Below are 16,466 nucleotides of genomic sequence, written 5' to 3'. Positions count from 1 at the left end.
GGAGGGCATTTATCATGAAATCCCCTTAGTTGTAGCATTGAAAAAAACCGGAGAAAAATGATGGATGTATGGAAAAGCTAGATTTTCTTCTTCTCTTTCTTCTTCTTTTCTTCCTTTCTCTTTTCTCTCTTTCTTTCTTTTCTTTTCTTTCCTCTCTCTCTCTCACACAATTTTGGGTTTCCTCTTTTTTTTTTCTAGCTCTCTCTCTCTCTCTCCCTCTCTCTAGAACATGACTTTCTAGAGAGAGGGGAGACCAACCCCTTTTTATAATATTCTTTAATATTTTGTTTTATCTTTTTATTTTTTTCTATTTTAATTTTTATCTAGAAGGTGACGTCCCCTCTAGATAAGGCTTTAGTGTGTAGAGTTCTACTCAATATAGAACTCCACCTCTTCTAGATAATATCCTTTTTTAATTAATTAATTATTTTATTCAATAATTTATATAATATTTCAGATGGTGTCGCCCCCCTCTAGAAGTCTCTATGGGGTAGAGTTCTACCCCAGGTCGAACTCTACCTTATCCAATTTAAATTTTAAATTGATTTTGAAGTTTTAAATTGACCGTGTATGGATTTCAAATCCAGATCTGGATCCAAGATCCAAATCCATATGGATCATACTTGGACCAGATCCTTGTTAATATGCGTCCTGGACTGGGTCTAAATTTATATTAACTTGGATCAAACAGAGTGGATTCTGTCCGATCAAATCCAGAAAACGGCAAAAATAGAGGTGGGCCATTTTTTGAAAAATGCGTTTTTCAGGCAAACCATAACCCGATTTCATAAAAACAAGACACCACATGGTTAGAACTATGAGGCGCATCTAACGGTCTACATACTTGATTTTTGCTTGAATTTCGCTCGAATTTAAAGGTTAAAAACAAAAAATTTATCAAATTATAATTGGCTCATCTAGGTCTTGTTAGTGGGCTCTAGGCCACGTCCAGACCCAACTGACTTCACCTATATTTTAATATATTTTCATGATTTTTATCAATTTAATTAAATATTTTATTTTAAAAAAATCATATTTTTTAAAATTAAAAATCATGAAAAAATATGTGATATTACAGTAGAGGAATTGAAAGATGAACATGCCTTTATGTGCTATTCTTGGTTGGGACTATAGAGGGTGCGATAAGCAGAAGAGTGCCAACAACTGTAATGACCCCAAACTGACCCTGAAAAAATATAGAATTCTTTTTAATGAATAAATAATTTTAAAATATTGCAGACAACCCAACACATATCCCACACATAGAATAAATCAAACCATGAATTTAAATCAAATTGAATTTAATAGAAGAGTCTCAATTTAGGGTTCAACAAGTTCCTCATAAACCACCAACTCCTAAAAACCATCAGAATTCGGTCCATAAAAAAATAACACTTGATTCCTCCAACAAGTCGATCCCATCACTGAGCCTTAGTACCTTAAAAAGGTTTCTAAAAATGAGGTAAGAACTGAAGTTCTCGTACGAGATCCTCTGAAAATCTAACAGTAAGTTAATTAGCATAAACCAAATCAAACATAAGTTTAAGAGGGCTCTACAAACATCACATATTCAGAACAAACTTATAATATAAGCAGTTCAATTAAAAATAATCAACAATCTCATGCTAAATTAAACATTTATGTATGCATGAACCAATGTAATATATATGAATGACTTTTTAAGTTCAATTATAAAGCATTGCTTTTGCGTGGATGTTCCTACTTAATGCACACAATTAAATTTCATCTTGATTCGTGGATACTCAAAGCAGGCCAAATCCCGAGGTCCAAGACAGTCTCTGTAATATCTCATAATTTTTAAGCCTAAAAATATAATTTTAAATTAAATATTTATATTTAATATGAAAATTATGGAAATAATTAAATATGAGATGATGTCCACCTAGGTCTCGACTTGGTCCAGAGCCCATTGATAAGATCTAAATATATTAAGAAAAATCTGCATAAATATTTGTTTTTAACCTTTAAATTTAAGAAAAAATTGAGTTAAATTCAGGTGAAATTCGAAAGCGAAATTGAGCTAAGACCATCGTTAGATCCGTCTCGGAACGTAGATCTCGTAGGAGATCTGTTTTATCGAAATCGGGTAATGGTTTGCTCAAAAAATGCATTTTTCTAAAATGGCGGGCCTTTATTTTTGGATATTTTTCGGTTTGGATCTGACTAGACCCACTCCGTTGGACCTATGTTAATATGGATCTGGACCCACTCTAGGATCCATATTGACTAGAACTCGGTCCGGGTTAAGATCCAATTGGATTGGATATGGATTTGGATCATGGATCCAATTCGGATACATAATCCATCCATGCCAATTTAAAACTAAAATGAATTTAAAGTTTTAAAAACAAATACTTTAAATTAAAGAGTAAGGGTGACGTAGAGTTCTACCTTGGTAGCATTCAACTGTTTGTTTTATCTTGTCCATGCTGCCGATATCCTCTAACCTATGTAACACAGACTCTTCTATCAGGGCACCGCACCCGCGTCACACCCAGGCGGGTGCAACATTTGGACACAACTTCCTTTATGTTGTGTGAAGTCAACTACACTAAGGTCCATTTCTATCCAAAAGTAGATTCAGTTAACCCTAATCAAGTCCATTTTTGTCTTATTATATATATAAATACATAAATGCATACACATAAACATAGTGTTAACTTAAAACTGTTTAAAATTATATATATATATATATATATATATATATATACCACCCCCGTACTCCCGCACCCAAGTTTTTTTAAAGTGCCTCATCGCCGCATCCGCACTCGTACCCACATCCGCACCCGAATCTATGTGACATAGCCTCTAACACGAGGGCTATGCAGTGGGCAGCACAAGGGATCCAAAAGAATGTTCCATAATTTTCTGCCAATTCTTTACCTGCTGCCCTATAATTTTTTGCATTATCAGTGATAAATTGAATTATATTTTCAGGCTTCACCTCATCCACAACCTCATTAAACACCTTGTGCAATACATTTGCCTCTTGGGCGTATTAGATAAATCTATAGATTTCAAAAATATAATTCCTTTTGGATAATAGACAAGAAAATTTATCAAGGTCCTTGTCTTTCTGTCAGTCCACCTATCTGCTAGGATGCTATACTCAATTTCCTTCCATGATTGCCTTATCTCATTACAATATTTCTTCACTTCATTCATATTAATATCTAGAATTTTTCATTTCAAATCATGATATGAAGGTATTTTATATGAAGGTTTGATACCGATTATGATATCTGCCATTACTTGAAAATGAAATAAATTTTTTGCATTAAAAAGAATGCTTACATGATAAAACCATCTCCCAACTACGACATTTGCTTGCTCGACTAAATGTTTTGGGCCCATAGTAGTGTGAATGTCGGGCTGCAACTTAGGGACAGGAGAAAAAAAATTCCTAATAGAGCCTCCAACTCTACCTCCTCTAGAGGAACTTCCTCCTCTTCTCTTTCTACTCTCATAGCTACTGCTAGCACTAACTATACCTTTGCTCTTTGGTGCAAAGCTTTCTACTTCTGATGCTATGCTAAGGGTTGTTGGATCGGAAGTGAGGAGGTCATCATTTACATCATAAACATTATCCCATAGGTGCACATACCTCATTTTCGCTTCATTCATCTCCTTTTTTTTTCTCTCTCAAAGTGGTAAGCAACTAGTGGCCTTGCCATTTCATGGTCTTTGGCAAATTCTTTGACTTGCATAGGGCAACATTATAATATATTCCAGCAAAATGATGCTTCAACTGAGAGATACCACCTGAAAAAATATTATGGCAAAATTTTCACTTGATTTTCAATCGCTTCCAACTCGTTACTTGAGTGCCCCATTGCCATGCAGGGTCATTTGATGTCATCTTCCTCCAAAAAAACTCAATAAGAAGCAAAAAAATAGGGATCTTTTACCTTAACCCACTTCTTTGAGTGAAAAAATGGTGAAAATGCGCTCTTAATTGAGCAAACCGCAATAGCCCTCTTTCTTATGCACAGATCGACCCCCAAATCGCTTGGGGATCTTTTACCTTAACCCACTTCTTTGAGTGAAAAAATGGTGGAAATGCACCCTTGAGCAAACCGCAAAAGCCCTCTTTCTTCTGCACATATGGACCCTCAAATCGCTTTCACGGCTCCTAGGGTGCATGGTTTCCCCTCTAATGTTTTCTACACAAATGAGTAAATCGGCCCTCAAGATATCTTCAAAACCCAAAAAGTGAAAAATAAGATTCGGCCCTTTTTAAAGTGCGCTGAAGGTGTATCATGCTATACACCCTGTATCGTATAATATGGTATGATACAAGTCTATATTGTATGATACATAGATACACACTACGAGTGTATCGTATCAAAAGTGGTAATAGTAACGATACATATCATACGATATGGTACGATACTTACAAAACTGATTATCATCGTTGTCTTCATCATTAGTTCAGTACTATTATTGCTATCACCATTATATGGCTGTCATTGCTATACTGTTACTAGTTGTATTATTCTTAGTATTGATATTAACCGTAATATTATCATCACCATCACCATCACCATCACCATCATATGCTTTGATTACTATTATACTCTAGTGTTCCTAGTTCTATTATTTCTTATTTACCAACTCCTTTCTTGTCATATATTTATATAGAACTGCCATTGGAACCATCACTTTCAAGGACTTTGATTGCTGCGAATGAGCTAGGATGTTTGTCCCAAGCATTAACAGTTGCTGCTATGCTATCTTCAGAGAATATTTGGGTTCACACTTCCAGGTTTTTGAGTTTACTACAATGGTTCTTTCTCATTTGACTGTATCACTCATTTGGTCTGTGGTAATATTTTTTGGTATCCTCAATGTCCAAAGCGATCAAGAGAGAATAAAGAACAGACCTTAGAGGGGTCTTTGCTGCATGATTCCCAAAGTGGGATATCGTGTGAATAACCTCTTTATATATTGAAACTGTTACATGTTGAACAATTACAAAAGTTACCCAGCCTTAATGCATGTACTATACACAATACAGAAGGGTAATACAGGAAAGAACAAAAAAAGAATATGACAGGTCACACGACAATCAGATTCCGATCCAGATCTCGATCTTGGATCCAATCCAGATCTACCAAATCCAGTAACCAAATCAGGACTTAGCAAAATATTTGCTTCTTTTGATTGCATCTGAACATTAATAGATCATATGACCTTTGAAATTTGGCGCCGGTACCATGCATTGGACGGTTTTAGTATTTGACTGCAACTTATTATGATCAGATGTCTTTATTTTCACACTGCTACTGCTTTGAAAGTTATCGTGTTCTATACCAAAATGGAAAAGTGGAATGATAAGATGCCCATAAAAAAAAGCTGTCATATTGACACTTAACATGCATATCATGTGTGGACATGGTTGACACACCATGACACTTCATCGGATGTAGTCAAACCAGTATCAAACACCGTCAATATTGTCTTCTTATAATATTATCTATTTCTTTTTATGATCTTGACTGTTTATTTTCTGTTCACTTGTTTTCTTTTCTTTTTTTTTAAAGTTTGTCATCGATTGCATTATATGTCATTTTTTAGCTTAGTTTTATTGTTTGATGTTTTTACTTGTAGTGATTTCGAATTGTTGTTGAAGACTATGCACTTAAGATGATATTCATGTTTTACTGCTTTAGATTAAGAATTTTGAATATATACAATGTCTGGTTGTGCCCCCTTGTCCTAGTTTTGCAAAACTCTTGCATCCTACCAATTGTGACCATATCTTGTCCCATACCCATGTCTGTGTGACAACAAAAAGGACCAAGTTGACCCATAGTTACCTGGATGCGAAATGGTGCAGGTGGCGATGCATGGAGTGGAAGTGGGAAAGTGAGTGTTAAAAGTAGTATGAAGCATGGATCCAAATTCATTTTGGAAGCTTGTGACAAGAGAAAAAGGAAATGGTGAAGGAAACAAGGGTGAAACGAGAGGAAAGCGAGTGAGAAACTAGGGAAAAGCGAGTGCGAAGTGGAAAATAATGAATATTAACATAAACAAATACAAAAAGATGAGGGTGAAGTGAGAGACGAACAATTTAAGAAGCGACTGGAAAACGGGCGCTTCCCTCAAATGGGAAGCGAGTTTCCCAACGACTTCTCCTTTTTTGGGGAAAGCGTGGTGCTTCCGACTTTGGAAGTGCGCTTTCCCTTAAGGTGTCTCTTCCGGTAACTATGAACTGACCATGCTTGTCCATCCCACAAAGGACCGATTTAATTGGAACATTGTACTTTTCTGCTTTTTTTTTTCTTGACTTCATAAGGTATTTCTTTCTCCTATTTTTCTCGTTACTTGCTATATATATATATAATAGTCACCTATGTCATTCAAGGTATTATCTCCGTGAGGGTATTTCTCGGAGGGATTTTCAAAAGTTGAAAAATCTCTGGAGTTTAGAATTTGAAAAAAATATAAATATTAACGAAAATGATAAGAAAACAATAAGTTTTGCATTATTTTTCTTTCAAACATGTAAAGAAACTACTTTTATAGGTTTTAAAAATATAAAATAAACAAAAAAATAGGAAATGCAAACTTAAAATATAAGAGTTTTTTTTTTCAAAAAATATTGTGATGTTGTCACGGTAATATCACAATATTTTGTCTTCTGGATATATTTTGAAAATATTGTGAGATATTTCCTTTAATATCGGCTACCTTAAAATATCAGTATTTCTCGTGATATTTTCAACATATCGGTAAATTATATTTATCGCGATAAATATTGCTACAGAAAGGGAAGGAAGGAATGAAAGGAAAGAAGGAAAGAAAAAGAAGAAAGGGAAGAAAGGGAGGAAAGGAAAGAAGGCAGAGAAGAAAGGAAAGAAGGAAGAGAAGAAAGGAAAGAAAAAGAAAGAAGGAAAGGAAAAGAAGGAAGAGAAGAAAGGAAGAAGGGAAGGAAGGAAAGGAAAAGAAGGGAAGCAGGAAGAGAAGAAAGGAATCGAGGGAGGCGAAGAAGGAAAGGAAAGGGAAAGAAAGGAAGGAAGGACGAAAGAAATGGATGAGAAAAAGGGAAGAAGGGACTGTTTCTTTCATTTTTTTTTATTTTCGGTATTTTTACTTATTTTTTAGAATTTTTATTTAATTTTTTTTTTATATATTTTGAGATATTCCCAAGATTTATCAACTTTTGAAAATCTCTTTCAGAAATACCCTCACTGAGAAATTACCTTTAACGATACATGTGACTATATATATATATATGAACGAATATCGATGTGTGTTTACCCGCACCTACATGTGTGTGTAACAGGTTAAAAAAATAGACAACATGACAGGCATGATAGCAAAATATAATGTCCTAAACTGTTTGTATATCTATTTTCCACACAAATACACACAAGTTTATATAATTAATTAATGAAAAATGACCATACTGTATGATAAATATGACGTGTTTCCCCAAGTGCTATAAAATTTTCGAAATCCTTCCGCTGTTCAAACTGTAAATAGGAAACTTTTTAGTATCTTTTTACCCTTCACACAAGCGAACCTCACGAAGTTCGCGCGATATATTGTTCCACCCGTGAGTTTTGCTTGTGTGAGGGGTTAAAAGGTCCTAAAATGTTTCCTATTTGTGGTTTTGGATAGCGGGAGGATTCCCTAAATTTTAGGGCATTTGGAGAAACACATCATATTTGTCATACAATACATTAATTTTTTGATTAATTAAATATATAACATATATAATTAAGAGACATTATTTAACTAATCAACTGATTATATAACTCAATCCCACAATTAGATTATATATGAATTATATAATATATATCTGTGAAAACACTGGTTGTATATTATAGAATTATATATATAATATATACACCGGTCCAAATACAAACTATATATATTACTGGAGAACAGAAATTGAAATTGGAAAAAAGGAAAAAGAAGAAGGAAAAAAATGAAGAGTGGAGGGCTAGAGTGTGAAAATGTCTACGAAGAGACAATACGCATACAAGCACTAATACCTTACAAGAGATGTGCATAAAGGCACTCAAATAACACTTGAACAAATATGCCCAAAGGCATAAAATAGCACAAATATGCACAATGGCATGTAAAGAATCTCTATATTCGAAAAAAGGAAGGAGCTTGAGCTCTCAAGCATACATTCAACAAGGGGAAATACCCCTATTTATAAAGAACCAAAGGAGGCCTTGGAGGGGCCTCCAACATAGTTGTTGGAGCCCCTCCAACGGTCACAAATGTGACCGTTGGAGGGGCCCAACGACTATATTGGGCCCCCCAAGGTTTGAACAAAAAGAAAAAAGAAATAAAGAAATAAAGAAATAAAGAAATAAAGAAATAAAGAAAATAAAATAAAAATAAAAGTACAACATATTCCTATTGGAATATGCGCAAAATAAAAAAAGGATGAAAATACCCGTCGGGTTTTACAAGAAATACTATATATATTTATATATATAGAGAGATATATCTACATATATATACATGGTATATATGTAAGTGTATCTCTCTCTCTCTCTCTCTATATATATATATATACACACACACACGAGATTACATTTTAACATAGAGCTCATAGGAGGAGGAGAAAAAACATCAGGAAAAAAAAGAAAAGGAAACGGGAAGGGAAAAGAAGAAAAAAAGGAAAACAGAGAAAAAAGAGAAGAGAGTGGAAAAAAGGGAAAAAAAGAGAATAAGAAGGGATGGTGGAGAAAATGAAGAGAGAGAGATAAAAGTAAAGGAAGAAAGGAAAAAAATTTGCGTACCTCGTGCTAACGGGTTTCTTCTTCTTCTCACTGGCTGCTGAGAGAGAGAGAGAGAGAGAGAGAGAGAGAGAGAGAGAGAGAGAGAGAGAGAGAGAGAGAGAGAGCCTTCTTATATTTGCCCTAAAGGGCAACAACTTTATTATGTTGACCAGGTTTGGACAAGTCCTAACCTGGTCAAAAAAGTCAAATAATTAAGAAAGGAATGTAAATGCCCTTGGCATCTATGTGAGCACAGCCTAGGCGGGCAAAAAAGGGCCCTACTGCCCCGACCCATAAGCCTATGGGATGGGGCTGCACCTAGCTCGCCTAGGCACCGCCTTTGACAACTAAGATTGTGATTTTGTTAGCTATGAAAATATGCTTCTAGGGGTAGGAACTATGGATCCTTCCGTTGACATCCTTGCTTATTATGTTCGCACTTTTTTCTAGTAAAGATGATCTACCATGAAATGTCAATTTTGTTTTATTGTGTTCCCCTCTTATTTGTTTGTTTTATTTATGAATGATATTCTATATCCCTGTATCTCTGATTGGCTTCCTTAATCTTTAGTAAGAGCAAGGATAAGAAGAGAAAGCCTGTTTTGAATTTGCCCGATGGGTCAGGATGGGGTGATCACATACAGTTGCTACAAACATATGAGAGTTGGTGCCAAGCTGATTATGATCCAAGATGGTGCACCGACCATAGCCTCCAGGTGCTTGTTTATTGACATTTTATGAAGGGTACTGATACAAATAAAGTTTCCTGCTAATTGAGAATATTAGCGTATCTCATGAATATTCAATCTAACATTATACATTGTCTTTTTGTCTCTTGTGGTGCCAAGGCAGTTGTAATTTCATTAGTATGAAATCTGCAATGTCACATATGGAGAGCCTTACTTTCAGCAGAAAATTTCATACATACACATTTACTTACATACATACATACACATACATAAATAATTGCAACTATTGGTCTCAACGATATCTTAGTGAGAAATTTCTCATGAGGTTATAGGATTATCTATAAATTGAAGTAAATTTCAGCATTTAACAAGTAAAGAATAATAAAAAATAAAAAGCGCATGTCTTGGTAACATTTGGTTTTACTTTAATGTAAAGAAAAAGCAAAACCTTATTTGAACAAAACCTAAGGAAAAAAACTCGTTAAAAAAACTAAATAGTGCTAATATTGTGTTTTTTGATATGTTGAGTATATCATGATGATAAACCTTTGAACACACCAAAATATTTCAACAAGAAGGTAAAAGGATGCAGAGATAGAGATGGATGAAAGGTATGATTCCCAATGTGGGTCGTGGCCTAGGATTGCTTCATTATATATTGAATCATATAAAGTTACATTGACAGAACTACCACTAGTTGTGTAACGACCCTAACTCATACCTCTTAAAAATGCGTAAGTTTTTTTTTTAAAAAATCTTTGCGAAAATATTCTTAGAGACTCGGGTCTTTACAGTTCCACTCCTAGTTGGATAACCAAACAAACCACCATAGATCTTACATTTATCATCCATACCATAACAAGCCAAATTTTATTAATTAAGTAAGAAATGTCTCGAGACAATTGCATAAGAAATATTAGAGTGCATGAACAATTAAATGTAAAGAACAAGAAAAACAAGCAGAGCCACGTTGTCCATATGTGAAGATGTCTAGCAAACGTATAACACTTATAGCTCTTCCAGAAGTGAGTCACTTTACTGATCCCCTGCGGCTGCGAAAAACCATAGAAGTAGGGTGTTAGAAATCAGATGAATTCTGCGTACGAATCACTCTAATGAAATAAATGAGCATAAAGAATACAAATAAAAATTCATGCAATAATTTAGAGAAAATGCATTTATGACAATTTCATAATTTAGGCAATCATGCAAGTAACATGGAACAATTGCTAAACAAGAGGAAACATATTAAATCAACAAGAAATATTAAGTAAGCATTAAAAACATGATATTACACAAAAGAAAATACATATCATGCATTCATTCATATATCTAAAGTAAATATGCATGATCTAATACATAGCAGGAATATACATGACTTCAGTGCAATGCATGAGTAAATTATTATATTTTATTAGAGTTTTCTTTTCATATGCATGTCCTTATTAAATGCACACAATTTAAGTTCCTCTTTTTAATTAGCGTTGCCCGCGGATACACCAAACGGGTAAAATTTTTCGAGGTTAAGTAGGGTTCCCAGGGTAACTTAGCACACAAGTTGTATTTTATTACTGAGTTTCAAACTTAGCCCTCGATCGAATCATCTTCGGAACATTAGACCTCTATATCTAATGTCGGGACACTAAAGACCTATACATCCAATAATATCACTTTCTTAGTATACCAAAACAACAACTGTGTCTACACATCACCCTCAGGTAAAGTTGCGGACTTTCCCTAAAATCGTGATCAGGGGAAAGAACCTCAATATCGGGTTTAAGGGTAATCTTTAGTGCACACGGAGTTTTTGTATCCTCGTGGTCCCTCAAAACCGAACTCTAAGATTCTTATTCTTCTGACGAAAAATCTCAGAACGTATATTACATTGTTCTTTTATTTTTATTTGATTATTGTTATTCCATTTCTTTAATTTGCAATTCAGCATACAAACAAAGACAATAACTCGCATATTTCCCTGCGAGAATCATCACGGGACCATCGTCCACAGAAAAACATAGAACAGTGCAGCACAGTGCAATCTATTTATGTGATTTTTGAGATGTATTTAAAATATATAAAGAGGAGCAAAACCAAAGCTCGAGGCCCACAATGATTCATTCCGATCATCGATGCACCATATACAAAAATCATAATGATATGCAATATATACAATGTTGTTAACATGTTTACAAATGCACAATCATTCATACCAATTTGATAATGTGCATGAGCCACCATAATCATATGCATGTGTTCACCATCCATGTGCAAGTGTTTGAATGTAGTCATTTTTTGATATGCTTTTATGCAATTCATATACTTATGACAAGTGCACACATTCACTTAATGCACATATTCATGTCAATGCATTCTTCCACCCTTAAACATTCACTCAACTATATACATGTAAACACACATAATTTCATGTATACTCAAACAGTGGAAACTAGCTTCATATTAACATTATACTTATGTCATATCCCATCAAAGCAAGTGAAAAATCACATTCACAATATAAATGAGATTCAACGTGCATATTTACAACATAAGCTGAAAGTCTTATGACGAAGCCAAACCCATTCACTCTAGGTTTGCACATGCATTGATAACAACCTGGAAGTAACATAATACTAAACCATGTCATGTCAAGCTAAAACATGTGAATAAGGCATTTCCATTTTCGGCATGTGCTCAACTCAAAATGCACACTCAATTAAACCTGAAAAATTTTAGATACATCACACGGCATATATATATATATATATATATATATATATATATATATATATATACTCTTCCCTTTTCTTTTTTTTGTGAAAGAAGTCTTAATCAGGCTGGGGTCTTGATCAGGCCCAGCTGGGCCTGGCAGAAGGTTGCCAGGCCAGCGCCAGTCCAGCCAAGGGGCTGGACTGAGCCTGGCAAGGCGCTGCCAGCCCTAGGCTGGCCCAACCAGCCCAACCAAGACACTCGGTTGGGTCTGGCAGACCATGCACAGGCCCGGCTCGGGCCTGTGTATGCTCTACCAGGGCTTGGCAGTCAGTCGGGCCTCCCTCGGCTGGCTGCCAGCCGGCCCAACCACCTTGTTGAAAAAAAAGTTTTATTAAAAGCTCTTTTTTTGTGTGTGTGAAAACAAGCCAGCACCCATGATATAATTTTTTTTTTGTAACACACCCAGGCCAGCACCCAGCCGACTGGGTCGGCTGGGCCTGACAGGGTACCGCAAGGCCCAGGCTGGGCCTGTGCACCCCATTCATTCATCAGGATGAAGTCAGTATAAAGGTGCATATGACAAAAGGTATAAAAATAGCCAAGAAATAGAATAGATTGTAATACATGTTTTAAAAGCAAGTCCAGCAAGGGAATTTTTCTGCACAGATCATCACCATGAAAAGAACATTTGATCTTAATAACATAAAATCCTTTTTTTTTTTTTGCTGCCCAACCGAGCCACTCGGCTGGGCACCAACAGTATGTCAGGCCTGACCAGCTGAATGGATTCAGCTGGGCCTGCGGCCTATCAAAGTGCAGCCATACCTGGTCACCCTGGCCAGCCGAGTCTCGGCTGGCATGCTGCCCAGGCCCGCATGCAGCCCCTATACCTAACAGCCTGCTGTGATTTTTTTTTTTGAGATATACTCTGCACCCAGCCCAGCCGACTCAGTCGGCTGGGCCTGGCAGTCACTACACAGGCCCAGCCGGGCCTGTGGGCATATTCCCAAGGCCTGGTAGCCAGCTGCCAGTCGGCCCAACCAAAAGGTGCATATAAAAATATTTTAATCATGCAAATTTTCATTCACAGACTCACATGTGGGCCCTGTAACCTTCCAATATGCATGCATTAAGAAAATTCTTTTTCTTTAAAGTATGCATGATTGTATTGATTTCATGCAGCTGTACATATATTTGCAGACTTTTATACTTCAGGTCTCACATGGAACATATGTAAAGACAAATTCACCATGGAGTATCTACTAAAGCACCACATTATAGTTTGAACATGTGCACAAGAAATCTCTGATTTAACAGAGCAACACGCATGTATGGAAATCGCTGAGCAGTTTATGACTGAATGAAAATTTTAATACTATTCGTTTCTTTTCCATACAGAAGTGTACCAAACCCGGGCCAGATCTGCACATGTCTACGACATGGCTAGATCGGTCCAGGTTCAGGTATTCACTGTGCTTTATATATATATATATATATATATATATATATTCATACAACTATCTTTCTTCAGGAAATCGTGAATCTCATAAGTCATAACTAAATAATACCTATACGTAAAGGGTATGAAAATAACAGCCGATTCATGTGGGCAACATGCATACATATTCAGATTTATGAATGCATGCAAACAACCTTGATTCAACATCCTTTTATATGTATTTAAATTAATCTACTACATGATCAATCCATGGAACATCGATTTCCACCAAGAATAGGCTTTAAATGAACGTATATGCGTTACTTAAAAATTCTGTTTTAACTCAGAAATGGACATGTACAGATTTTTAATTTAAAAACAAATGAAAAGAACCTTCAATGCACCCATGGAAGAGGATCCATGAAGCCTCTTCCATGTACATAGGCGTATCCATCCATATTTTATCATATTATATGAATTTCCAGCAAAATATTGCATAGAAATCTCACCCATATTCAATACCTCATTCGTTTCAAGAGAGGAGACTCATACCTTTTTGAGAATCGAAAGAAAAAGGTGGGCTGAGGTGCAAAAACGTGGGTGGTTTTGGAGAAGATGCTCCTCCTCCTCCTCTTCTTCCTTCCTCTCTTTTTCTCTCTCCTTTTCCCCTCTTTCTCTCTTTCTTTCCTTTTTTTTGTTTCCTTTGTTTAAGAAGGCCAAAGAGGGGGTGACGCCCCCCCCCCCCCCCCCCCCCCCTTCCAGCCCTCTTTAGATGGGTTGGAGAGGGCGACCTTCCCTCTTGGGCCCTTTCAACTTTCCTTTCTCCAAAATTTTTCAAAACCAACCCTAATTAAAAAATCGGAATTAATTAAAATTAATTAATTAATTATTTAGTATTAAATAATTTAGAATTATCTAGAGGTTTCCAAAAATAGCAAAATTAACTTAAGAGGCTTCTTATACTTAATTAACCCCAATTTAAAGCTCCTAATTAAATTTAAAGCTATATAAACGTTGGGCATGGATTTGAATCCGGATCCAGATCCAAGATCCAAATTCATCTCCAAAAATCCAAATAGATTTTGAACTGGACCAAATCTAGATTAGTATGGGTCATGGATAGAGTCCATATTCATATTAATGTGGATCAAAACCATTGGATTCTGTCCGATCCAAATCGACAAACTGCTCCTTTTTCAGAAAAACTTGATTTCTTTGCCAATCGGGACTCGAATTTGAAAAAGTAACATACCGTTGCGCTCAAAATTCTGAGACGCATCCAACGACATATTACACAAATATCAAATTCCGAATTTTGATTGAAAAATTCTCGAATTTCGCTTGAATTTAAAGGTTGAAAATAAAACTCTTTCATACACTTCAATTGGCCCACCTCGATCTTGTTGATGAGACTTGGGCCAAACCCAGACTCAAAAACACCGGTCTAAAATCGATGCTCAAACAATATTTCTCCCAGACTTAGCCAAATTTTTGGCAAAACAAAAAAATGACTAAGTACTGAAATACACGACATTACAAGTTGCATAAAACAAAATAATACACATGAAAGGTGTAAAAATGAGAATGAGAAATACAACAAAAAATTAGAATGCAAATTGAAGCACGTTGGAGCATAACCCTGAGATCCAAAAGCCAATTCACGTCTCAACAGCCTCCCTCAAGTTGTACATGATCCTTTATTAGGGACAACAAGGATTGGAGAAACCAAAATCTTTGTCTTATAAATCTTTTTATAAAAAGATCTATCAACTACTTTTCTGTCTCAACAAACATAGCCTCCAATTTTAGTCTTCCTTCTGACTGGTCTATTTCGATGTGCTTTCTTTTTTCATGACAAATCAAATTAAGTGAAATCTTAATTGCACTCTGATTGTCACTAAGCAAAATTGATTTCAGGATAAATACATCTAAATCGTTCAATAAATGTCTGATCCATATGATTTTTGTAGTCACAACTGTCATAGACCGATATTCTGCTTATGTACTGGATCTAGCCATTGCCTTTTGTTTTCTACTGCTTCAAGAAACCAAATTTTGTTCCAATAAAAAAAAAATCCAGATATTGACCTCCTTTCATTTGGATTATCAGCCCAGTCAATATCAGAATAAACCATAATAGTGAGGATGTCCTCTCCTTGTGATATTTTATATAACAAATCATCCCCAATAGTTCCTTTCAAATATTTAGGTATCCTCTTCACAACTTCCATATGAGTAATTTTTGGTTCATGCTTGAATTAAGATACTTGGCTTTCTGCATATATAATATTTGATCCGATAAAAGTAAGATTTTGAAGCATGCCAACTATGTTGTGATATCTTGTTGGATCATCACATAATTCGCCATCCTTTGTGTTCAATCTTTGATGAATAGGGATAGGTGTTCAAACTGGTCTGCAATCCTTTATACTTGTTTTGGCTAATAAATCAGTAGTATATTTGTACTGTCAGAATTAATTCCTCACTTTTCTATCAAGTTCAACTCCAAGGAAATATTGCAATTTTCCAAGATCCTTCATTTTGAATTTTTTGCTCAAGAGATCTTTTACCTTTTGTATATGCCATTTTGAACTCCTAGTTATGATTATGTCATCCACATATATTAATAAGAGTGTAATAACATTCTCACTTTTGAATATGATCATACAATTATCTAAAGGAGAACGATAGAGTCATAGAACCCATATCTTTGAATTTCAAATGAGAAACTCTTAAGCAATGAGCAAGATGATTGTTTTAAATTATATATAGCTTCCTTTAGCCTGCAAACATTTGCCCTTTGGATCTTCACTATATCTCAGAGGTTGATCCATATATACTTCTTTCAAGTTCCATACAGAA

General features: G+C 35.4%; 1 protein-coding gene across 3 annotated transcripts in view; it reads left to right on the top strand.

Moving 5' to 3' along the window:
- Nucleotides 1-16,466, top strand: part of LOC149829939 (putative pre-mRNA-splicing factor ATP-dependent RNA helicase DEAH4) — a 149,889-nt gene that overhangs the window by 94,515 nt on the left and 38,908 nt on the right. For all 3 annotated transcript variants that reach the window (XM_090016178.1, XM_090016177.1, XM_090016179.1), the window contains 2 exons: nt 4,663-4,786; nt 9,340-9,484. In XM_090016178.1, coding sequence (XP_089872304.1) covers nt 4,663-4,786; nt 9,340-9,484 — 269 coding nt within the window. The remainder of the gene's footprint in view (nt 1-4,662; nt 4,787-9,339; nt 9,485-16,466) is intronic.

Source organism: Nuphar pumila, chromosome 8, assembly GCF_984573655.1.
Source record: "Nuphar pumila chromosome 8, dmNupPumi1.hap1.1, whole genome shotgun sequence".
Classification (NCBI taxonomy): Eukaryota; Viridiplantae; Streptophyta; class Magnoliopsida; order Nymphaeales; family Nymphaeaceae; genus Nuphar; species Nuphar pumila.
Note: the sequence above shows the minus strand (reverse complement) of the source record. Positions and strands in the feature narration are given on the sequence as shown.